Source organism: Desmodus rotundus, chromosome 6 (genome assembly GCF_022682495.2).
Source record: "Desmodus rotundus isolate HL8 chromosome 6, HLdesRot8A.1, whole genome shotgun sequence".
In the NCBI taxonomy this organism is placed as follows: domain Eukaryota; kingdom Metazoa; phylum Chordata; class Mammalia; order Chiroptera; family Phyllostomidae; genus Desmodus; species Desmodus rotundus.
In genome coordinates this window covers 65,115,057-65,141,137 of record NC_071392.1, presented here as the reverse complement: position 1 = coordinate 65,141,137, position 26,081 = coordinate 65,115,057, and the positions used below count along the sequence as shown (strand labels likewise).

Here is a 26,081-nt window from a genome sequence, read left to right as displayed (position 1 = left end):
CTTAATACTCATACTTTAGCTTGTATTTTGTTAATTTTTATTAAAAATTTAATGTGGCTTTTAACCATATTAATTCATGCTGGAGTTTTGTAATTACCTCAACTGTGTGTTAGTAAATTATGACTGACTGACTTTCTTTTTTTCTCTACTTTTTAAATTCTTTAGTTTTCAATTACAGTTGACATTCAATGTTATATTAGTGTCAGGTATACAGCCTAGTGGTTAAACATTTATATAACTTACAAAGTGATCCCTTTGGTAAATCTAATACCCACCTGGCACAATACAAAGTTATTACAATATTATTGACTATATTCCAAATGCTGTACTTTATATCCCTTTGGAAAAATAATGAAATTGAAAATATTTTCTCAGATATCACATTATGTGGAAATTTTAAGATAAGATACATATACATTGATTAACTGATGATCTAGTAGACCAAGGGTCTATTTATTAGGACCACAGCCGTACCCATTCATTTATGTATTACTGTTTATGTCTAGTATTTATGGAGATATAATTGACACATATCATTGAAAAGTTTGAACTGTACAACATAATGATTTCAGATATATATATATACATACACATATATAACACAAAATGATTACAATAATAAGTTTAGTCAACATCTACCCCTTCACATAGTTACAAATTTTTTTTGTAATGAGAATTTTTAAGATTTACTCTCTTAGCAACTTTGAGTTATATGATAACAGTATTTTTTTTAAGATTTTATTTATTTACTTTTAGGGAGAGGGGAAGGAAAAGAGAAAGGAAGAGAAGCATTAATGTGTGGTTGCCTCTCACACACCCCCTGCTGGGGACTTGGCCTGCAGCCCAGGCAAGTGCCCTGAGTGGGAATCAAACCAGCAACCCTTTGGTTCTCAGGCCCGCTCTCAATCCACTGAGCTACACCAGCCAGGGCTACATTATAGTATTAACTGTAGTCATCCTATTGTATATTAAATGCCCAGAACTTACTTATTTTATAACTGGAAGTTTGTACCTTTTAGCCAGCTTTATCCAATTTCCCCACCCTACCCCATCCTCTGGTAATCACAATGTTTCTATGAGTTTGGTTTTTTGAGAATCCACACATAAGTGAGGTCATACAGAACTCATCCCTCTCTCTCTGACTCACTCCACTCAGCATAATGCCCTCAAGAGCCATCCATGTTGTTGGCAGAATGGCAGAATTTCCTCCTTCTTAAGGCTGAATAGTATTCCATTATATGTATATACTATATATATATCAATAGTATTCCGTTTTTTATGTAAATATTATATTTATAATGTTCATCCTTCATCTCTTGATGGTAACTTAGGTTGTTTCCATGTCTTGGCTGTAGTAAAGAATGCTACAGTGAACATGGGGGTGAAGATATCTTTTTGGGATAATGGCTTCATTTTCTTCAAATATATACCCAGAAGTGGGATTGATGGATCATGTGTTAGCTCTGTTTTTAGTTTTTTGAGGAACCTTCATACTGTTTTTTGTAGTGGCTGTACCAGTTCACATTCCTACTAACAGTACTGCACAAGGGTTTTCTTTTCTCAACATCTTCTCCAGTATTTGCTATGTCATCTTTCTTTTCCTTTATTTTTATTATTGACACTATTGCAGATATCCCAATTGTCCCCCTTTGCCCCCCTCTTCCCACCTCCTACTCTCCCTTCTTTCTGGCCATCACCACACTGTTGTCTGTGTCCATGGATTGTACATATATATTTTTTGACTAATCCCTTCACCTTCTTTCCTCCAGTCCCTCCTCTCCACCTCCTCTCGGAAAGCTGTCAGTCTGTTCCATGTATCTATGCCTGTTTCTAATATTTTGTTTGTCAGTTTATTTTGTTCATTAGATACCATATATAAGTGTGATCATATGGTATTTGCCTTTTTCTGACTGGCTTATTATAGTTAGCATAATAATCTCCATATCCATCCATGCAGTTGCAAAAGATAAGCTTTCCTCCTTTTTATGGCCACTTAATATTCCTCTGTGTAAATGTGTTATAGCATTTTTATCCACTCATCTACTGGTGGGCACTTGGGCTATTTTCATATGTTAGCTGTTATAAATAAGACTTCTTTGAACACAGGAGTGCATATATTCTTTCAAACTGGTGTTTTGGGATTCTTAGGATATATCCCCAGAAGTGGTATCACTGAGTCAAAAGGCAGTTCCATTTTTTATTTTTTGAGGAAATTCCATACTGTTTTCCACAGTGGCTGCATCAGTCTGCATTCCCACCAACAGAGCGTTAAGGTTCTCTTTTGTGCACATCCTCACCAGCACTTGTGGTTTGTTGCTTTATTGGTGGTAGTCATTCTGGTGGCTGTAAGGTGCTATATCTCATTATGGCTTTAATTTGCATCTCTGATGATTAGTGACCCTGAGCATTTTTCAAATGTCTTTTGGCCATCTTTTTGGCCATCTGTGTGTCTTCTTTGGAGAAGTGTCTGTTTAGTTTCTTTGCCCATTTTTAATTGGATTATTTGTCTTCCTGGTGTTCAGTTATATCAGTTCTTTACATATTTGGGATATTAACCCTCATCACAGGTATCACTGAGAAATACATTTTCCCATAAAGTGGATTCCCTGTTCATTTTGTTGATGGTTTCTTTTCCTATGCAGAAGTTTAATTTAATATAGTTGCATTTGTTTATTTTTTTATTTCCATTGTTCTAGGAGACATATCAGCAAAAATATTCCTCCGAGAGATATCTAAGATTTTACTGCTTATGTTTTCAAATTCTAGGATTTTTATGGTTTTGACTTACATTTAAGTCTTTTATCCATTTTGAGTTTATCCTTGTGTATGGTGTAAGTTGGTAGTCTAGTTTTTTTGTGTGTCCAAATTTTCCAACACCATTTATTAAGGAGACTGTTTACCCCATTATATGTTCTTGCCTCCATTGTCAAATATTAATTGACCATATGGGTGTGGGTTGGTTTCTGAACTGTGTTCTGTTCCAATTTTCTGCATGCCTGTTCTTATGCCAGTACCAGGTTGTTTTGATTTCAATAGCCTCTCAAGTATTGTGAGACCTCTCACTTTGTTCTTCTTTCTCAAGATTGCTTGTTGATTTTCTCTTGAAAATCTATCCATTGATGTCAATTCCATGTTAAATTTCCCTACTCTGACTATATTATTGTCAATCTCTCACTTTATGTCCATCAAGATTTGTTTTATATATTTAAGTGCTTTTATGTTGGGAGCATAAATATTTACCAGTTATATCCTCTTGTTGGATTGTTCCTTTTATCATTATACCATGTCCCTTTGTCTCTTATAGAGCCATTGTTTTAAAGTCTGTTTTGTCAGATATAAGTATTGCTACCCCAGTTTTCATTTCTATTTCAGTGAAATATCTTGAATCCATCCCTTTAGTTTTAGTCTGTGTGTATGCTTTGTTCTCAGGCAGGTCCCTGTAGACAGCATATTTGGGTCTTGCTTTCTTATTTATACAGCTAACCTATGCCTTTGGTTGGAGCATTTAAGCCATTTACATTGAAGTGATTACTGGTAGGATTACACTTATTGCCATTTTATTCTTTTACCTTAGCTTCTTTTTGTTAGTTTCTCTCTTCCTCCTCCTCTCCCACCTTCTTCTTCAAGTAGGCCATTTTATAATTTTGTAAGTTGGTTTGATGCTAACAAACTCCTTTAGCTTTTTCTTGACTGGGAAGCTAGTTCTCCTTTAATTTTAAGTGATTGCCTAGCTTGGTAAAGTAGTCTTACTTATAGGTCTTGCTTTTCATCATTTTGAATATTTCATGCCAACCCCTCTGACCTGAAATGTTTCTGTTGAGAAATCAGCTGACAGTCTTAAGGGATCTCCCTTGTAAGTAATTAACTTCTTTTCTCTTGATGCTTTTAAGATTCTTTCTCTTTAAATTTGCCCTTTGATGTGGGCCTCTTTAGGTTCATCTTATTTGGGACTCTCTCTGCTTCCTGGACTTGTGTGTCTTTTTGTCTTTACAAAATTAGAGAAGTTTTAAGTCATTATTTCTTCAAATACGATCTTGATCCCTTGCTCTCTTCCCCTTTTGGTACCCTATAATGAGGATATTGGTACATTTTGTGTTGTCCCAAAGTTCCTTTAAACTATCCTTATTCTTTTTTAATTTGATCTTTATTATAATTTAGTCTCCCATTACCATTTAGTCCCCTTATACACACCTCCCCCCAGCAATCCCCACACTGTTGTCCATGTCCATGTGTTCTTTTACCTTTTTGCTCAGTCCCTCTACCCTCCCTCCACTAGATATCATCCTGCCCTCCACCTATAAATCTATCTCCATTTTCCTTGTTAGTTCAGTTTGTTCATTAGATTCACATATGAGTAAGATCATACGGTATTTGTCTCTCAGACTGCCTTATTTCACTTAGCATTATGCTCTCTAGGTCCATCCACAATGTCTCAAAGGGTAAAATTTTCTTCTTTTTTATGACTGAGTAGTAGTCCATTGTGTAAATTCCTCATGGTTGTTTTATCCAATCACCTGCTGATAGACACAAAAACCTAAATGTTATACCCAAAATTATAAAAATCATAGAATAAAACATAGGCAACAAAATCTCAGGCATTGCTCGTAGGAGTATTTTATCAGATATATCTCCCCAGGCAAGGGAATCAAAGGAGAAAATAAACAAATGGGACTTCATCAAACTAAAAAGGTTTTGCACAGCAAAGGAAATCATCCACAAAAAAAAAAAAGACAACTCAGAGAATGGAAAAACATATTCGCCAATACATATGTTAAGGGGTTAATATCCAAAATTTATAAAGAATGTACAAACCTCAACACCAAAAAAACAAACAACCCAATTAAAAAATGGGGCAAAGGACCTGAACAGACACTTCTCCAAAGAGGAAATTGGCTAATAGATATATTAAAATATGTTCAACATCACTAATTATTAGAGAAATGCAAATTAAAACCACGATGAGATACCATCTCACACCTGACAGAACAGCTATTGTCTTGCAGCCGTTCAAGGCCAGGTAGGTTCAGACGGGATTTGGGCAGACAGAAGAAAATTCACAGAGCCATGGGAATGCCTGGCATGCCTTTATTCTGTGGTGGGGCGATCCACACATGCTGCAAGCTGCATGTCACACGGCAGGAAGTCCCAACTCCCTTATATACTCAGTGCACACAAAACCAGCAGGGCGCCAAAATATTATATAACAGAGCTTGATTCTGGCCCATACTCAAGGTTATATAAATACTGCTAAGTCACAGTCACCTGGACATCCGAGTGAGGGAGCCTGACTGACTCCGTTTTCCCTACAGCTGTCTTTAATAAGTCAACAAACAAGAGCTGGCAAGGGTGTGGACAGAAGGGAATCTTAGTGCATTGTTGGTGGGAATGCAGATTGGTGCAGTGACTGTGGAAAACCATATGGAGACACCTCAAAAAATTAAAAATGGATCCGCCTTTGACCCAGTGACCCCACTTCTGGGGATATATCCAAAGGGACCCAAAATATTAATTAAAAATAACATAAACATCCCTGTGTTCATTGCAGGGTTATTTGTAATCACCAAGATCATGGAAGTATCCTTATTCTTTTTAATTCTTTTTTCTTTTTTTGCTCTGATTGGGTGTTTTTTCCTACTTTGTCTCCAAATTGCTGATTCAGCCCCTGTTTCATGCAACCTACTTTTTATTCTTTCCAGTGTATTTTTGATGTCAGATATGTTAATCTTCATTTCTAATTGGTTCCTTTTCTGTATCCTCTTTCATGCTGGTTCAGCAGCTCTAGAACCATTATTTTGAACTCCATATCTGATAAATTGCTTACCTCCATTTCATGTAGCTCTTTTTTTTTGGAGATTCCTCTGGTTCTTTTATTTGGGATTGTTTCTTTATCTCACTATTGTGGCTGTCTCTTTGTGGGTTTTTTTTTCTATGTATTTGATAGAACTGCAATGACTCCCAGTCTTAATGGGGTAGCCTTATGTGGTTGGTGTCCTGTGGAATCCATTGGTGGTCTCCTTCATCTCCTGAGCTGGTGTCTAGGAATGTTTCTTGTGTGGGTTATATGAGCTTCCTGCTATAATTGGGTCTTGATTACTGTTGGCCTGTTTGTGGGTGGGATCGACCTTCAGTCTGGCTGGTGGGGAGGCTGAACCCCCACCATGGTGTGCAAGTAGCTGTACAGGTTCTGACAAAAGCAAAGCAAAGCAAACTAAACAAAATAAAAGAAAAAACCAGAAACAACAAAGATAGGAAAATGAAAAAAAGACTCAGTAAATAAAAATGTAAAGAGCTATAGGAAAAGAAAAACAGGATAAGAGAAGAAAATAATATGAAAAGAAATAAGAAAAAATGGAAAAATAGAATAAGAAAAGGAAAGAATAAAAGAGAAATAGAAAAGAAAAAGGAAAAAAAAAGAAATGGAAAATAAGAAAAGCAAGGAAAAAAGAAAATAGTGGAGTTTGTCTTAGCAGAGTTTAGTGCCTGCTGTGATCTCCCTTTGGATATGCTATTTGTGATGCTTCTTGAACCCTGCTCCAACACTGTCTGAAGCTGGCCTCTTGGAAGGGACTGACGTAATCCCCTGGGAGATACTGTCTATGCCAGCCCAACATGTTTGAAGTGGTCTCGCTGTGGCTTCTTCTTCCTTTCCTTCGATTTAAGTCTCTTCTTCAGATGGTCTTTAGTTGGTAATTCAGGGTGCTTGTTTCCCAGTTTAATGTATTTCCAGTTTGGTTCTGGGATGATGTGAGAGTAAGGTCCACCTATTCCACTGCTGTCTTGAAAATCCATGACTACTTTTTTTTTAGGGGCTAAATGGAGAGTAACTGAATAAAATGAGAGTTTTACTTACACTTTTTTTGTTGTATGTATTTATAACAGGATATATTCTGACCTCAAGATCTTGCCATTACTTCCCAAAGAATGTTAGAGTCAGAGAATAAAGTCCCCCAGTGTAACACAGAGACTCCCCAGACAACTTTCTGTAGCAAGGATTAAAGAATTATACCTTTTCCTTGTTTATCCCATTATAGTATGCAAAGGAGTTCATATATAAGGATTATTATCTCCATTTACAGATAACAAAACTGAGGTTCAGAAACCCTTGCTGCCTGCTCAAAATCCCCTCCTGGAGACATAGGATTCTACTGCCCATGTTTTTGTTTCTTGCCAGTTTAATGCTGTTTTCTTCAGTGCATGTGACCCGAATCCTGTGGCACCTGTAATAATCCCTAAGCACCCAGATAAGTGAACACCCATCCAGTCTCTTTGCCATCATTTCTAAGTTTGTTACAATTTCTATAGGGTTTAGGACCAGCTTCTTTGTTGAGCTAAGTAATTACCTAAATAATAATTATCAAGATATATACTTGTTGACAAGCAAAATCAATAAAATGAATATAAATTTAAAGTAATATTATGGACATATATCTAACTCAGAAAACTGAATTATAAATGATTTTAAATTTATTTACATTTTAATAATTATTTTATAGTTTAAACTATTTGATATAATGTCATTAAGATATTCTTTGAAACATGAAACCTTATTTGAAAGATTAATAAAATTATATGCAACCATATTTTACATAGATTTCAATTTAAACATTTATAAAATCTAAAAACTAATTTTACAAAGTAAAATTCGTTGACCATGAATTTTAACCACATATCGTGGTTAGATGAGTGAACCAAAGATTCACATATCTCTATGGTTATTGTATTTTTTATAACAATAATTTTTTCCGATAATTGCATTCAGTATAGGATTATAACAACATTGGACTTGATTTGGGTTTTTTTATACCATTGTTAAAAGAATATCAAAATAAGAACCACTTTGCTTTCCATGCAGATCACCATGGAAGGTCATTAAGTTAGGAAAGACACAGCCTCTTTCTTTCCTGACCTAAAACAGAAAGGCATGATGTTAGGTCACAGGATTCTGGAAGCCTAGGCACTTTCATTAATTTAAAAAAGCCACTAGTCAATGCTTTCTGACAATAATGACAAAAGTACAGGTAAAGAAACTACTAGAGACATTATCTCTGATTATCTTCTTTTAATGAGGATATATTAAATTCAGTTTACTTTTCAAAATTACTCATGCCCTGGCTTGTGTGGCTCAGTGGATTGACCACTGGCCTGGGAACCAAAAAGGTTGCCAGTTCATTTCCCAGTCAGGGCACATGCCTGGGTTGTGGGCCAGCTCCCCAGCTGAGAGCATGCAAGAGGCCACTGATTGAAGTTCTCTCAAAAACTGATATTCCTCTGTCTTTCTCCCACCCTTTCCCTCTCTCTGAAAATAAATAAAATCTTCAAAAATTTTTAAAATTATTCTTTAGAGAGAAGTTGTACTAAAAATTTTCGTACAATTTTAGAATTCACTCAAAAGCAACTAAATGTTTAAATGTGCTTATAAAATTTAGTATATTATACAAACAGACTTTTTTGGAGTCTGAAATGGTTTATAACATTATTTTCTCAAACTTTTGACAATAACCCACAGTGAGAAGTACGTTTTATATCATGACTAATACATACAAACCTATGCATTTGTGTGTATATATAACTGATACAATCAATATATTTAGCAAGCAATGCAATCTGATAGTTTCTGTTTTGTATCTTTTGTATACTGTTCATATTTTCTTTTCTGTATAATGCACAGCAGTTAAAAAGTTGAATTTCTGCAAGTGCACTACGAATGCCGCACTGTGATACATTATGGGGGTCCATACGTCAGAAACTGCACTTGACTTATGAGGTCAGTCTGGAAGGCAAAGGTAGGGACATAGGGACTTGACTAATGAGAACAGGGGCTAGTGATAAAAGCAAAATTCGGGATCCTGAACTCAGCCTCAGGTGGTATTAGCTGGGCTTAATACAGTTGTGAAAATACACAAGGACCTTCCCCCAGTGGCTGTGCAGGAAGCTACATCTGGAGCCACTGCTCTGAGCAAAACCTGTCAAGAGATGGATTCAATCCAAGAACAATATGAAAGTGTTTCTTTTAAATACAGAGTTCAAGATGCACAGGGACGACAATGATTCATTTTTTTTGAAATGATTACAATTTTCCTTGCAGGTATCAAAAATATGACTATATCACAGCTGAATTGTAACAGGAACGCTTCTCTGTCAAAACAAAAGTAAGTTCCCTTTTCAGATTAACTTGGAGTGAACAACACTCTCATTATTAGTTGTACAGTTATTATACTGTTAATAAAATGTTTTAAAAAGCAATTTGTTGAAAAGGTTAGAATATTATTAGCTTTATTTTATCAAACTTGAAAATTATTAGTAATACATTTGACATAAGTATGTAAAATCCTGTGTTTTGCATTTTAAACAGGCTTCAAATGACTGATATTTTTAATGCTAGATTTACAGAAACATAGTATGATGTTTGCTTTTAGGTCTTAAATGTTTAAACTAATAATATTTTTTCCTGTGTTCTTACTGTTGTTTATTTCAGCTTACAAATTTTTTTATTGTTGTTGAAGTACAGTTTTCTGCCTTTTCCCCCCACCCCAGCCTAACCCCCAGCCCTCCCCACCTCTCTCCCATTTCTACCCACCCCCACCCCATTATTGTCCATGTGTCCTTTATAATTGTTCCTACAAGCCCTTCACCCTTTTCCCCTGAAATCCCCTCCCCTCTCCCCTCTGGTCACTGTCAGCCTGTTCTCAATTTCAGTGTCTTTGGTTATATTTTGCTTGTTTGTTTGTTTTGTTGATTAGGTTCCTGTTAAAGGTGAGATCATATGGTATTTGCCTTTCACCACCTGGCTTATTTCGCTTAGCATAATGCTTTCCAGTTCCATCTATTCAGCTTACAAATTTTGAGGTAAACAATGATTTGGTTGATCATAGAGTAGAAATGTTGGGCAGTTTGCCATTACCTCCCCATTGTAGCCCATTAAATTGTGTGGTCTATCACTTGGCAGGTAACATTTAAGACCCTGTCCCTGGTTCACTGAATTACAGAAGCGAGGAGGTTGAAGAGAAAGGTGATAAAGGAAACAGCACCATATGCTTCTTCCTGCGAGGCCCACCGTTAGATCCGTTATGTATATAATTTTCCCAGTAACTCTATAATTCACATATAAGGAATCCATTACAGAAGCAAACCCAGAAACTGAAGTGTTAAAATAAACCTGACCCATGGCCATATTGCTAGTAAGTGGTTGAGCTAAGTTTGAAATTCATATTTGCTCCATTATCATACTGTCCCCTATGACACAGAGTATGTGGTGTCTTAGCTTTATTTAGCCTTATAGATGGAGAAGAAAGGGAAGAGTAAGGAGACAGGAATGTTTTAGGTCAAAGTGGACTTCTTTGTGAATAAAATTTTATCCTATTGAGAATGTTGAGTTGAGTAAGAGTTATCAAAAATCTTATGAAAGTGGGTTGTTATAGTAAATGACATTTAAAGGATTTTTAAAACAATTTTTCTACTGCATGCCAAAGTTAAAACAAGGTATAATGTCTAGATTTCCATATTGGGAATTGGATGGTGGCTCTCACTTTAAAAACTCTTTTCTGAACTTTGTGTTAGGTCTTTAGAGAATGATCTGTCGTTGACGTTGAACTTGGATCAAAGACTCTGTCTGGATTCAGATGATGAAGCAGACCTTGTCAAGGAACTTCAGAGTATGTGCTCCAGCAAATCTGAATCAGATATAAGCAAGGTAAGCAGTATGAATTAGGGGGACGTTAAATGGCCCCACCTAACAGCAGGAAGTCTTGGAGCCACATCATAATGTTCATTCCCTGAAAAACGATCCTTATGGAATAGCATGGTTAATGCTCCAGATCAGAACGACGCTAACCCTGCTTAGAAAAGCCCTTTCTTCCCAAATATCATTTATACAATAAGGGATTTCCATTTAAGCACAGCTTGCTTTTTTAGACTCCTCTGAAAAGTGTGAAGTTAAAATTGCATGTTTAGATCAGCCCAAATCACACCAACACCTTTGGACAGCATTGGTGTAAACTTCAGTTGGGTTGGTCAGGCTTTTTTCTTTTTGTCTTCCCAGCTTTGGCAGCTATCTTTGAGAGCAAAGACAGAGCAACAGCAACAACTTTGCTTACAAATAAGAAAAGTAATTGGCCTATATAATGCCTCTAGTCATAGTCTTTATGCTGTGAAAACTGAGATACAGGTATGGGAATCAGTGACCCAAAATCTCAAAGCATTAGTGGCATCAAGTTCAACCTGTTTCTGCATGCTATCTGCAGCAAATTGGACCAAACTTCTTTGATAAATACCTTTTTTTTGAAAGGGAGCATAACTTGTGCAGCTCCCACTGAAAGATCTCAACTATTTCATTTGGCAAGTCATAATCTCTAGGGCCAAATAGCCTATCTCATTTAACCTTCTGAAAATGAACTAAAACACTTATCGACTGGAAAAATAAGGTAATGATTAAAATTTTGCAATTTTTATATTCTTTTTTTGCCAACTGATTTTTTATAGGGCTCATCTGCTCATGTCCTTCTGACTTTAAAGTAGATTCTCTTCCCTTAAAGGCTGTTTCTCATGCACTTGCTGTTCACAGGAAGACTTCAAGTCTGCTATGTGAACAGTACAAGACTTGAGGATACATTCTATAGAGCTACTGCACGTCAGGGAAGAAGAGAAAATTAACACTTTTAGTGCTTGTTTTCCACAGTGATTTTAAATAATGCCTTAGTGTGTCACAGTGTAACTGTGAAAACATGACTTGATTAATTGTATTTCCCAGATTGCTGATTCCAGGGATGATCTAAGGAGGTTTCATAGTCCAGGAAACAACCCTACATTTTCAGCAACTGTTAATAATCTAGGAATGCCAGTGTCACAAAAAGTAAGTGTTCCTTTGCCTCCAAAATCAAGCAAACAGGAATTGCTTTGGAATTGACTTCAAAAATCTTTTTTCGGTGTAAATAACAAAATATTTTTAAACCACAACTGTGAAATAAGAAATAGAATAAAGATAAATGTGTTCATTAGTTAAGCAAAGTTAGAAAGTTTGTTTGGATAATAGCTAGAAATAACCAGAAAAGAATTACTATTTTTTAACTTTCTATTTGATAACTAAAACTTTACCCCAGAATTTTAGGTGTCTTTTGAGGTCTTCATTTGTGTATGCCAAAACTGGAAACAATGTAATTTGTGTCTTCTTGGTTGTTCCATTTTAAAATGTGTAGGTTTTCATTTGAGAAATTTTAAGATTTCCTGCATTTTGGAATTTTGGAGTTAATTACAGCAAAGGGCTGAGTGATAACATAAAGATCTTTTATATGTTAAGAAGTTCTCCTTTTTAGTTTAGTTTCTTAACTTGCCCTAACATGCATGTCTCAGTGAGAGGCTTTCCTTTAAAAACAAGTCAGAATGTCAAACTGAAGAGCCAGAATTCCAAAAGACTTCGTCATTAACCTCTCAAAATAACTTCTGCAATTGGTTAGTAAATTCCAAAAGATGGACCAGCATGGTGCACCTGGGTGAAGAGAAACAATAAAACTATCTTATCCAGTAGTTACTTTGTGAGGATGCAGATTTCATAGAGGCATTTAGTATTGTATGTTTTGCTCACCAAGCCGTGTCAGTGGGGTTCACATCCTGTTCTCCTCCCCTCCCATGGTGGCTCAGAGACCTGTGGGGGGGAATGCAGAGAGCAGGATTATAAAGTGAATGTGGTGAGACCATTAAATTATTAATCCTTATCTGATCACCTGAGAGCCCTGAGCTCCTGGGTCCATGTTCTCTCACTGCTTTGTGAGGTTTCAGTTCTGATGACTTCTATGTGAAACTGTGTGAGTTGTATATGTTGGGGAAAGACGTGGAGGCCGGGAGGTATTGGCAAGACAGATCCCACATAAAAATACATGACATGACTATCTGTGAAGATGAGCATTACCTTTCTGGCCACTCCATCATGTCTGCTTTTTCTTTCTTCAGTTGGGAACAGTTTAGAAGCACAGAATAGTTTAGAGAGCATGTAAGGGAGGATGAAAGGAGGTGACCTGGGGTCACTACTGAGAATTCTGGCTGGAGAATATTTTGTTCAGGAACTGTCCCTGAGCTTTGGCTCAGAGCACATTTCTTGGGCCTCCAGGACCGCTCTTCAGGATTCCTTGTGGAATAGTCAGTGAAAGGAGCCATGAAGGTCTAGGAAGGGGAACAATGAGCCACCGTTTTCTGCAGGGCTAAGTCACTTTCTATATAAAAATGCTGACTGGTAGTGACCAGCTGCTTTTGTTTACATGTCGAATGGAGACAGTTTTGTACCCCTACTTCTCTGTCACATAAACATGTTTGGTTGCTACAGTAAGGTACTACCCATAAAAAAATAGTACTGAAAGGGGGATAAGTTCTGGGAAGCTCAGAGCAGCTTTGTTTTAAAAGGGATATTTTTTTAAATGCGTCCTTTTATACTCTCTGGGCTCTTAAAAAAAGAACCATGTGCTTGTTGAAATGTGATTTGATGGAACCACATTAGGAGGGACTTCCCCAATGGCTAGAACATGTGTTTCCCAGAAGCTGCCAGCAGAGGGCAAAATAGCACTCCCTTGGCAACCTTCTGACCATTTGGCAAGCTCATTCCCTTTCTCTCCTCAGCTGGCATTTCTTGGTCAGATGCCCAGTTTCTTCTGTTATCAGGAAGTAATTCCCTTTAGAAGTAAGAGCTCTCTGGCTTACTTGAAATCATTTATCCTGTGTAGCCCTAGAGGAGCTTGGCAGCCACCATTATACACTAGAACACAATCAGTAAATTACCCTCCTTGGCTTCATTTGTCACGCACGATACAGTTCCTTACTGCTACAGCAGTAACAGAATGTAGTGGGGTTTATTAATTGTGTGGCATGTTAGCAACCCTTCTAAATTAGAAAAATAATACACACATGTTTAAATTGTCAATAGAAAAAGCAGATACTAACAAATGTTTTCTTCTCATGAAAATGCAAATTAATCCCCCTAAAGCAAAAGTTATCTTTGGTTACATAAGCAAGTCCACTTTAGGATATTTTTTTATTCCCCAGTGCTTGGCCCATGTTCCCTAAAGGTTCTGATCTAATTCATCTGAGGTGCAACCTGGGCAATGGAGTTTTGCTCCCTGGTGGTTCTTAGGTGGAGCTGGGGCTTCGTTAGACCCATGACTCTAAAACAAAGCTCTGATCTGTCATCCTTATTTTCCACCCCATTCCTTTCCTCTCAAATGTATCTTTAGAGGGGTTGATATACCTGCATGTAACTTATTTTTAGATGTAATTTACTATTCCCAAACCCTACATCTCTCCATGTCTGTCCACCCTTTCTCCTACCCATGGAACCCTTTCGCTCCTCTTCACCTGTCACAATCCTACACGTCCTTGAAGCGCCATTTCCAATGCCGTCTTCCCTACAGCATTTTCCTTCCTGCCCCCTACTTTTCCACCTCGAGAGCAGAAATTATAGCATCCTCTTAGCTCCCAACAGATGTTCAATATTGAATGAATGAATGAATGAATAGCTATAATATTTCTTTAAGACTACTAGTGGGCACTGCCTTGCTATACAAACTGGTTTTCTTTGAGCTGAGTATGCACAACATTGATAGTAACCGTATGTGTTTAACACAGAGAACTCTTGGGTTTTAGCTCAGGAAGCAGTGAACACCCTTAACTTTCTTGGTCCCAGGCTCCGGTACTTCTTAGCTGTGGGAAAAACACCTCAAAACCTGTGCTTGGCTGCCAGAGTGTCAGGAACATTGCTGTGTGTGTCAGTCATTTGCCCTATTCTTACACTCTCAGTCCTGAATTGAATTGTTAGCCTCACTCAGCAAGTGATTCTCTACGCTCACGTGCCCTGTCCTCATACCTCTGAGGACTGATTCAGCCCACATGTCCATGCCCAGCTTCAAAACCCCAACCACGTTTTTAGCTGTTACTGGTGCTGCCTGGTACTTCAGTTCACATGAGCATTACCTGCCTCCGATCATAAAGATGCAACCCCCTTGCCTTCATGATGCACATGAAGTGGCAGACAAGCAAACAGCACACCGTGTGTTGCCTTCGCTCTGCCTGGGACATGGCACTACCTTTGATTTCCAGAGGGTCAAAGACTGCAGCAAAATTTTTTATAGTTTCACCCACCTCTCTTCCTCCTGAGTTCTATGTACTCATTAGCTGTTATCCTTATTATAACATGTTGTGTCTTCCGAATTCTTTGTGTGTTGAATTTGGTTTTAGACCAAATTACAAATTGGGATTGGCCTTACCAGGCCCATGAGCCAGTCACATTTTACAGATTTAAGAAGACACCCAGGAGAATCCAACTATCAACTAAGGACAATTGTTACTTTCCATTAAGTATTTTAAGTTCTAGTTTTACATTTTAAATCTTTTAAAGATCACATTGCTGTTTGGTTGTGTTATTACTTTTAAATTTAAAACTAAGGAAAGTAATCAATGTCAACTGCTTCAGAGGCATTTGGAGCAGCTCACTCAGCAAGTCACTTCACGGTTGCTAGTTGGTGGAGTTTAACACAATATAGGGGAAGACACCTTGGGTAAAAGTTGGGAGCCTGAGGCCTTGTGCCAGCTTCATCACTGTGTGACTCTGGGCAGATCATCTTACCTATCCAATGCTCAGTTTCCTTGTGGGGAAAAAAGAGACATGGACCAGATGGTCGCAAGAGTTCTGAAACAGACACTGGAGCAGTGAGAGCAAGCCCGGAAGATTTGGAGGCACCTAATCATGGCGTTGCTGCACAGGACCTCCATCACTACGTGGGCACCTTTAGAGCAAGGATGTTTCTCTTTTGTGTTCTCTGCTGTATGCCAGGCACCTAGCACAGTGCTCATCCTAAAATTAATGATCAAAAAGTTTTGTTGATTATTATTGAATTTTAGTCCAATTTTTAGTTTACAGATCTGGAAGTAGAAAACAGAAAAGTTAGGTGACTCACTCAGAAAAGGTAGGTGATACAGTTGATTTGTACAGCTGCCTACAAATAGTCGGCCCAGTTTGATAATTTCTTTGAAGCTTCTCTTGGTGAGGAGATCCCAGACTCTTTGGCCCTTGCTTCACTGACTCCTGTATCTCACTTTTCTGACACCACAAAGAGCCTGATGAAAATCACTACGTCTTTAGGAAGTTAATCATTCAACTTCTTCTCTCCATTGTCTTTTGAACTTTGTTTCGGGAGAAACTCCCACATGGGTACTCAGATAGAGAGAAGAGGAAGGGTTAGGGCTGATATTAAAAGTTGGTAACACTGTCAAATGTTGACACTTGTCCTTTGTTTTTCTTCTCTCACAGGAGGTCAGTCCTCTCAGCAGCCATCAAACTATGGAATGCAGCAACAGTAAATCAAAGACAGAGTTGGGTGTTTTAAGAGTTAAATCTTTTCTTCCTGTTCCTAGAAGTAAAGTTACACAGTGTTCCCAGAGCACCAAAAGAAGCAGCAGCAGCAGTAATACAAGGCAAATAGAAATAAACAACAACTCAAAAGAAGAGATTTGGAATTTACACAAAAATGAACAAGTAGAAAAACCTAACAAATAGGCCTGCCTACAATATTCTCTCTCTTAACTTCAATATATTTCAAACATAAACCATGGACAACAAGATGTAAATACCTTTAAATGAATAAAATATTTTCATGGTAATATGAAGTATGAGTGCGGGACCACTATTCAAGTTTTTGTAAAGACTGTATTTATAACCAACATTTTGTTGCTTTTTTTTTTCAGTTCTGTAGGATTGAACTTCAATATCAAGAAGTTATGCCAACTTTCCTAGTAGTTGTGGAATAGAATTATTGTAATAGTTTTAATCAACATGTTCAGGGGGTATTAAGACAAAACTGTCCGTGTACTGTATATCTGTATATATGTATATATTTAAGAAAATCCATGAATCATATTGCATACTACATTATAAAATGTGTACAATGTTGACTTGGATAAAGTGTACCATTTTAAATGGAGATCATAATTTTATGTTCACTTGATAAGGAATGACTAGAATGAGGCAATAACCATTTCTAAACAGTTATTTTCCATTAAAAGCCATATTAAGTATTTTGCCTGTTAAATTCTAGTTTTATGTTTTAAATCTTTTAATAGTTATATTGCTGTTTGGTTGCATCATGTATATTTATGCTTATGAGTTTGCATTATGACTGTAAAATATAAAATTATATAAGGCAATAAAAAGGTTATCTTTCTTATAAAAAGTTTTGTACGTAAGTGGATATCAGAAAGAATTGCATAAGTGCTTCAATACATTAATTTGAGTTAATTTCCTTTTCAATTTAATTCTAGTAGTACAATTGATACTTTCTAGAACTGTTTCTTTTTAAATTACTAATGAAATTACCCTTATACAACTCAGAGTTAAGATGCTTTGACATCAAATAAAATATTGAATTAGTGAAATAATTTTGCTTCGGTTTCTATCTATAGCTCTAAAGTATTGAAAGCTCTTTCTTGGTCAGAATGGTTAATGCTGAAGTACACACGTGCCTTTATACTATGTTAAACCCAAATGACTACAAATACAATATCTTAAAAAAAGAAAATATGTAGTGAAGATTATGCCGTAAGGGATGAAGTGGAGGAAAGCCTACCAGGGAAGAACTCAACTCTAACACATGTCAACATTTGGCCTGGGCTTTACCTCTGCGAGCATCCTGGAGGTGTACAGCTCGGACGGTGTGTACAGGGAAATGTGCACTGAGGTGGGTATGGTGGGTGGGGGAAAGAGGCTAGAGAAAATAGTCTTAGGTTTGAACAAAACTCCTTTGAGCCAAACTCAAGCTCTTGGTGTTCCATGGTATTTGATACTCTAGTGTTTTCACAAAAAGACTAATCTTGGGAATAAAACTGCTCTCAAAATCATAGACCAATACCTAATGTGTTTCCTCCTGCTTACAGACACCCCCTTAGACTATATCCATTTTGAATTCTTAGTGATTAGTCATTGTGTTTTACATTAGGATCTTTTCTGAAGAAAAAGATCCCATTAGTGTACTAAGGGCCAGAGAAAACACAACTGAAATCAGAATATATTACTCACAAGATGTATAGTAGCTGATCCATGCAGCTTTGATTTGTCAGTAAAATTCTCTGTGTGCACTTTTTATGACGGAATGGCTGCAAGATGTCTAAAGGCATTTAGATCTGGGGCTTTCAAAAGATAGGTACAAACCTGCTACTGGGTCATTATAAGAATTGAGTGAGTCACTACTAGCAAGGTAGTGACTTTTTGGGGGGAAAAAAGTGACAGACCATTACAGTTTCACAGTCAATAAAAGTAAAAACTGTTTGTGAAGCTTTTGTTTCCAGCATGTAGATGTATGAATACATGTACTGGGTTGTGATGTCATGACCAAAAATCTCTGAGAGGCTATGCCACATAAGGGAACCTAGCCATGGGGCTGGGTTTTTTGGGTGGTAAAAAAGTCATTAATGATAAACAGATTTGGGGCTGAATTAAACACTGCCATTTATTAATTCTGTGGCCTAAGAAATTATTTAATGTCTGATCTAGTTTTCTCAGTAGTAAAATAGGATTGTGATAACCCTATAAGTTGTCCATAACCATTAAATGAGGTAAAAACAAAATGTTCCTAGTTACCATCCTTACTGATAAATAACAAATTTACCTCAGAATTCTATGTGGCATTGCAATATCTTTTCAAGGTATAATCAATTCACAAGGACTGGCAGCTATATTTTAAGCATCAGATTTTAAACTATAGCAGTATAAAACACCTAATTGACAGAAATATCTAATTGAAAATTAGTACTATAAAACACATTACAATTTCCAATTTTATGTTAGCCTGAAGATGAGTTTCTCCAATAGGCTAATACATTTTGCAGTTGCTTGTCCAGTAAAGATTTCATAAAATCTGATTTATTAATTAGGAAAATTAGCCAGTTTTTATAGAAAAATTCAAATGTTCACAAATACAGTTTGATTTTTTAAAGATTTTATTTATTTTAAGTAAATTTTATTGATTATCCCATTACAATTGTCCCATTTTTTCTCCCCTTTCTTCCCCTCTACATTGCATCCCTCTGCCGCCCCCTCAGTGCATGTCCGTGGGTCATACATAGAACTTCTTTGGCTTCTCCATTTCCTATACTATTCTTCTATAGTCTATTTTCTACCTACCAACTATGCTTCTTATTCCCTGTACCTTTTCCTCCATCCTCCCCTGCCCCCTCCCTGCTAACCTTCCATGTGATCTACATTTCTGTGATTCTGTTCCTGTTCTAGTTGTTTGCTTAGTTTGTTTGCATTTTAGGTTCAGTTGTTGATAGTCGTGTTTGTTGTCATTTTACTGTTCATATTTTTTTATCTTTTTCTTAGATAAGTCCCTTTAACATTTCATATAATAAGGGCTCAGTGATGATGACTCCTTTAACTTGACCTTATCTGGGAAGCACTTATCTGCCCTTCCATTCTAAATGATAGCTTTGCTGGATAGAGTAATCTTGGATGTAGGTACTTGCCTTTCATGACTTGGAATACTTCTTACCAGCCCCTCCTTGCCTGCAAGTTTTCTTTTGAGAAATCAGCTGACAGTCTTATGGGCACTCCTTTGTAGGTAACTGTCTCATTTTCTCTTGCTGCTTCTATGATTCTGTCCTTACTTTTAATCTTGGTTAATGTAATGATGATGTGTCTTGGTGAGTGCTTCCTTGGGCCCAACTTATTTGGGACTCTGAACTTCCTGGACTTCCTGGAAGCCTTATTTCCTTTGCCAGATTGGGGAAGTTCTCCATTATTTTTTCAAGTAAGTTTTCAATGTCTTGGTCTTCCTCTTCCCCTTCTGGCACCCCTATGATTCAGATGTTGGAACATTTAAAGTTGTCCCAGAGGTTCCTAAGTCACTCCTCATCTTTTGGAATTCTTGTTTCTTCAATTCTGTTCTGGTTGACTGTTTATTTCCTCCTTCTGGTCTAAACTGTTGATTTGAATCCCAGTTTCCTTCCCATCTGTTGGGTCCCTGTACATTTTCCTTTCTTTCACTTTTCATAGCCTTCACTTTTTCCTCTTTTGTGACCATTCTCAACCAATTCTGTGAGCATCCTGATTACCAGAGTTTTGAACTCTGCATCTGATAGGTTGGCTATCTCCTCATTGCTTAGTTCTTTCTCTAGAATTTTGATCTGTTCTTTCATTTGATCTGCCATATCTCTTAGTCATTTCTGTACATACTCATACCTTATAAAGGTATCAGGTAAACATACCAGTAAAGTTATTTGGGTTATATTTTAGGAAAATGAGGAAACCATTTCTCCTGAGCTAATTCAAAAGTTTGCATCTATTCAGAGGGCCCTCAAGAAAAGGACACAGTTACCTACAAAGGGGTTCCCATAAGACTGTCAGCTGATTTCTCAAAAGAGACCTTACAGGCAAGAAGGGACTGGCAAGAAGTATTCCAAGTCATGAAAGGCAAGGACCTACATCCAAGATTACTGTATCCAGCAAAGCTATCATTTAGAATGGAAGGGAAGATAAAGTGCTTCCCAGATAAGGTCAAGTTAAAGGAGCTCATCATCACCAAGCCATTATTATATGAAATGTTAAAGGGACTTATCTAAGAAAAAGAAGATAAAAAATATGAACAGTAAAAATGACAGCAAACTCACAGTTATAAACAACCACACCTAAAACCAAAACAAAAGAAAACTAAGCAAACAACTAGAAACAGAACCACAGAAATGGAGATCACATGGAGGGTTATCAATAGGGGATTGGGAGGGGGAAAGAGGGGGGAAAGGTACAGAGGGGAGGGTAAGAATAGTGTAGGAAATGTAGAAGCCAAAGAACTTATAAGTATGACCCATGGACATGAACTATAGGGGGGAATGTGGGAGGGAGGGGGTGGAGTGAGGGGGGCGGGAAATGGGACAACTGTAATAGCATAATCAATAAATATATCAAAAAAAACTGGGGGTAAAAGTGCCTTCTAGTCTATTAGGGTGAGACAGTGAGTAAATGAATAAACCAAATTAATTTCATGTCCTGTATGTTATTTTAAAACATCAATAGAGTGATGAAATGGAGAGCTCTTGGTAAAGGTCATGGAAAAAAAATACTTCAGGGAAGAATAATTCAAGGAAAGGTCTCCAGGGACCAAACATTTACTTTGATACCTGAGGATGAAAGGGATTAAGGAAAGTAGAAGCCAGGGAGAGAGATCACTGGCAGCTGCCCTAAGAAAGTAATAAATAGGAAGGAGGCCTGTGGGCTCAGAGCACATTTAGCCATAAGAACAAGAAGAGGCAAAGGTGGATGGTTTGACAGATACTGGATTCCAGAAGGCTCTGGCAAGAATCTCTACCACAATGAGAAGTCACTGGGTGGTTTTAAGCAACTGTCAGGTATTCATTTATACTTTTAAAAGACTGTTTACAGTTCAGTAGTGTCCAATATATAATATTAGCAAAGAATGTGAGTCACATATATATGTATTTTTTAATTTTCTAGTAGCCACATTTTTTAAAGTTAATTATAATAATGGTATATGTTATTTAACCCACTATATCCAAAATAATTATCATTTCAAAAACTAAATATAAAAATATTGAGATATATTAAATTATTTTTATATTAAGTCTTTAAAAAGAGACTAAATTTTACATAAAAAATGAAGACAATATTATTTTTAGATAAATGAACATCACTCTCATCAACAGATCTCTCTACAAGATATATCAAAGGAAGCTCTTTAGATAAAATGATTGATTACTGAGCAATACTTGGACTACAGTAAATAATATTGTGATAAATTTACACAGTGATAGATGATTAGTCAAATTAGTGAGATGATCACATTGTAAGTTATCAAAATTTCAAATCACTATATTGTCCACCTGACACTAATATATGATCAATATAAGATTATGTTCCAAGTACACTTAAAACAAATAACACTTGGACTTTAACCCTCAAAATGAGCAATGCCAGAAATCACATGTGAGTAAATAAAAACTTTTTAAATTACCTAAAAGATAATTATTTAAAGGAAAAAGTAACAATCAATGAATGATGGAGTTTATGACATAAATAAAAGTAAAATGTATGACAACAATAGCACAGGGGATGGGATAAGATGAGGGAACTAGTAATTGTGGTAACTGTGGTTCTTACAGTACACATCAGGGGTGTCAAACTCATTTTCACTGGGGGCCACATCAGCCTCACAGTTGTCTTCAAAGGGCCAAATGTAATTTTAGGAATGTATAAATGTAAGTAGTCCTTAACAGTTAAGCGAGAACTTGGCACTGCCACCTGATAGAAACAAGGTGCCAGGCTGTATAAAATAAGGTAGAGTGCCAGATTTAGCCTATGGGCCTTGTGTTTGCCATCTGTGGTATTTGTGAAGTGTTGAAATATTATTTGAAGGTACAAGGTAATAAATTAAATAGAAACACTGCCGACCAAAGATAAACTACTAAAACATGTACCTAGCAAATCAACAGTGTAGATAAAGTTGAAATAATAAAAAATAATCAATTAACTGAACACAGAAACCAAACATTTTACAAGAAAAACCAAAAGAAAACCAATAATCCTCATAGACAGAGATGCAAACATATTTAATAAAATATTAGCATATAGAATCCAGCAGCACATGTTCATAGGAGCACAATTCAAAATAGCCTAGTGCTGGAAGCAACCTAAGTGCTCATCATTAATTGAGTGGATCAAAAAACTGCTACATTTACACAATGGAATACTACACAGCAGAAAGAAAAAAGGAGCTCCTACCCTTTGCAACAGCATGGATGGAACTGGAGAGCATTATGCTAAGTGAAACAAGCCAGGCAGTGAAAGAGAAATACTATATGATCTCACCTACAAGTGGAACCTAATCAACAAAACAAACAAGCAAGCAAAATATAACCAGAGACATTGAAATAAAGAACAATTTGACAGGAGCCAGACAGGAGTGGGGAGAGGGATAATAGGGGATAATGGTGGGGGTGGGGGGCTATCAAGGAATATGTACGAAGGACACATGGACAAAGCCAAAAGGGGTAGGCTTGAGGGTGGCAGGCAGGGATGGGTAGGGTGGGCGTCATGATGGTGTGAAAATGGAGACAATTGTACTTGAATAGCAATATATAAAAGGTACTACATCACATCCAAGTGAAGTTTGTACCAGGAATGCAAAATTTGATAAACATTCAAAAATTAGGTGCACTTTCCTTGGGGCATGCTCACTTGAATCTCCATTTTGAGTGAATCTTCTTTCTCCTAAAGTCCAAGGGTCCCCATAAGACTTGCTACCAGGGGAGCAATAGATAGTGGCAGCTTGTTCCAGGCTAACACCCTGATCATGTCTTTAATGCCCTCTTTTCTCTGAATTTCTAAAGAGCCAAAGCAGCCCACCTGGGCTCTCTCCTATTGTTTCATCTGCCTTAGGCCTTTCCTCGTTTCACTGTATCCAGCTTTAATAAATGTTCTCTCAAATTTACCTGGACTCATGTTATGAAATCTTTCCTGCATGGAGTCTAGAACCCTCTAGACTCTGATCAGCCTGAGGCTGACTTGCTCCAGACCCAGTCCCCTTTCCAGTAAAACTATATTTTATTTTCATTAAAAAAAAACATATATTGAGTGTCTTCTATACATAAGGTCCAGTGTTGACAGAAAACTCAAAGAAGGTAACTGCTTCAGACAATAGGATTTTACCAGGTAGGATTTGGCCACATACAGTATATAGCAGACATTGGGGATGATATTATAATCAAAGAAACTAGAGAGAGATTAGCAAGAAAAAAATCAATCGGCACATTAATAGGGCCATATATCATGATCAGGTGGGATTTATCCTTGTCATGCAAGGATGGTTCAACATATGTAAATCAATAAATGTGATAAATTACATTAATAGAATGAAAGAAAAAATGACATGATCATATCACGGTATATTAAAAGCATCTGACAAAATTCAGCATCCATTCAGGTACCCTTCTTTTCTATTTCACTTTTTTCTTCTCTTTTTTTTTCTTTCATGTCTCATTCTCTTTTTCCTTTTCTTACTTTATTTTTTCACTTTTTTAAAGTTTTTTACATTTTCTTTTCCTATTCTTTCTTTTTCAATTTTTTTATTGAACCAGTACTTTTTAAAATTATTTTATTGTTGTTCAAGTACAGTTGTCTGCATTTACCCTCCACCACTCCCCCGACCCCAGCCATCCCCACCTCCCTCCCCTGATTACACCCCTCCTTGGTCTTGTCCATGTGTCCTTTATAGTTGTTCCTGAAAACACTTCCTCCCTTTCCCCTCATTACCCCCTCCCACCTCCCCTCTGGTTACCATCAGATTGTTCTTAATTTCAATGTTTTTGCATGCTTGTTTTTTTTGTTGACTAGGTTCCAATTAAAAGTGAGGTCATATGGTATTTGTCCCTCACCACCTGGCTTATTTCACTTAGCATAATGCTCTCCAGTTCCATCCATGCTGTCGCAAAGGGTAGGAGCACCTTCTTTCTTTCCACTATGTAGTATTCCATTGTGTAAATGAACTAGTCTTTTTTAATTATTATTTTCTCTTTTCTCTTCCTTCTATCCTATCATATCCTCTTTTCCAGTTCATTTTCCTTCTCCAGTTCTTTTTGTTTGTCTTTTATTATCTTATTTTCTTATTCTTCTGTTGTTGTTTTTGTTGTTGGTTTTTTTGTTTTTGTTGAGTTGTTTATGGTTTGGTTTAGTTTTGTCTTCTCTTGTTTTATTCTGTCAGCACCTGTACATCAGTTTGCATGATACATTGCTGGGGTTGAGCCTTACAGTCAATCAGCCTGAGGGTTGAGCCTACCCCTGAACAGGACTATAGCAAGAACAAATTACAACAAAAGGACCCACATAACCCACAAAAGGGTCATTCCTAGAGCACCCAGCTCAGGAGATCAACAAGACTGCATCACTGGGTACCACAAGACACTTACTACAGAATGCCACCCCACAAAGACTTGGAGTCAGAGCCATTCTATTTAATACATACAAACAAATACAAAGAGCCATAAAGGGGAGACAAATAAACAGGCCCCAAGTGAAAGAACAAGAGGAATTTCAAGAAAAATAGCTAAATGAAATGGAGGTAAGCAATTTATCAGAACCAGAATTCAAAATAATGATTATAAGGATGCTCAACAGCATGAAAAACAACATAGAAACCATGAAATATAACCAATCAGAAATGAAGAATGACATATCTGAAGTGAAGAATACACTGGAAGGAATAATCAGTAGGTTAGATATAGCAAAAAATTGAATCAGTGAATTAGAAGACAAGATAGAAACAAATCACTCAATCAGAGCAGCAAAAGTAAATAGAATTAAAAAGCAGGAGGATGGCTTTTAGAGATCTTTGAAACAACGTGAAATGTAACAACATCCACTTCATAGAAATACAAAAAGGAGAAAAAAGAGAGCAAGTGATAGAAAACCTGAGTCAAGAGACAATGTCAGAAAACTTCTCTAACCTGATGAAGGAAAATGTCACACAAGCTTAGAAAATACAAAGAGTCCCAATCAAATTGAACCCAGATAGACCAACACCAAAACATATCATAATAAAAATGTCAAAGATTTAGGAGAGAATCTTAAAGGCAGCAAGAGAGATAAGCAGTTAGTTACCTACAAGGAAGTTCCCTTATGGCTGTCAGCTGATTTCTCAACAGATACACTACAGACCAGAGGGATTGATATGAACTATTCAAAGTAATGAAAAGCAGGGATCTGAAACCAAGATTGCTTTATCCAGCAATACTACCATTTTAAATTGAATGTAATATAAAGAAATTCTCAAACCAAAAAAAAAAAAAAAAAAAGGCTAAAGGAGTTCATTAACACTAAACCAGCATTGCAAGAAGTGTTAAAGGAGAAGAAATAAAGAAAGAGAAGAACATAGGCATAAAGAATAAAAATGGCAGTTAATAAGTATCTATAAATAATAACCTCAAATGTAAATGGATTAAGTGCTTCAATGAAAAGACATAGAGTAGCTGAATGAGTGAGAAAACATGAGCCATGAATCAGCTGTCTACAAGAGATTCACCTCAGAACAAAAGATTCACACAGAGCT

General features: G+C 36.8%; 1 protein-coding gene across 5 annotated transcripts in view; it reads left to right on the top strand.

Moving 5' to 3' along the window:
• Positions 1-16,621, top strand: part of CTTNBP2 (cortactin binding protein 2) — a 167,944-nt gene extending 151,323 nt beyond the window's left edge. For 4 of the 5 annotated variants that reach the window (XM_053926408.2, XM_053926407.2, XM_045191482.3 and 1 more), the window contains 4 exons: positions 9,086-9,149; positions 10,558-10,690; positions 11,747-11,848; positions 16,286-16,621. In XM_053926408.2, coding sequence (XP_053782383.1) covers positions 9,086-9,149; positions 10,558-10,690; positions 11,747-11,848; positions 16,286-16,531 — 545 coding nt within the window. In that variant the 3' untranslated portion in view covers positions 16,532-16,621. The remainder of the gene's footprint in view (positions 1-9,085; positions 9,150-10,557; positions 10,691-11,746; positions 11,849-16,285) is intronic. The other variant, XM_053926409.2, reaches the window with a different exon arrangement.
• Positions 16,622-26,081: the final 9,460 nt, after the last annotated feature.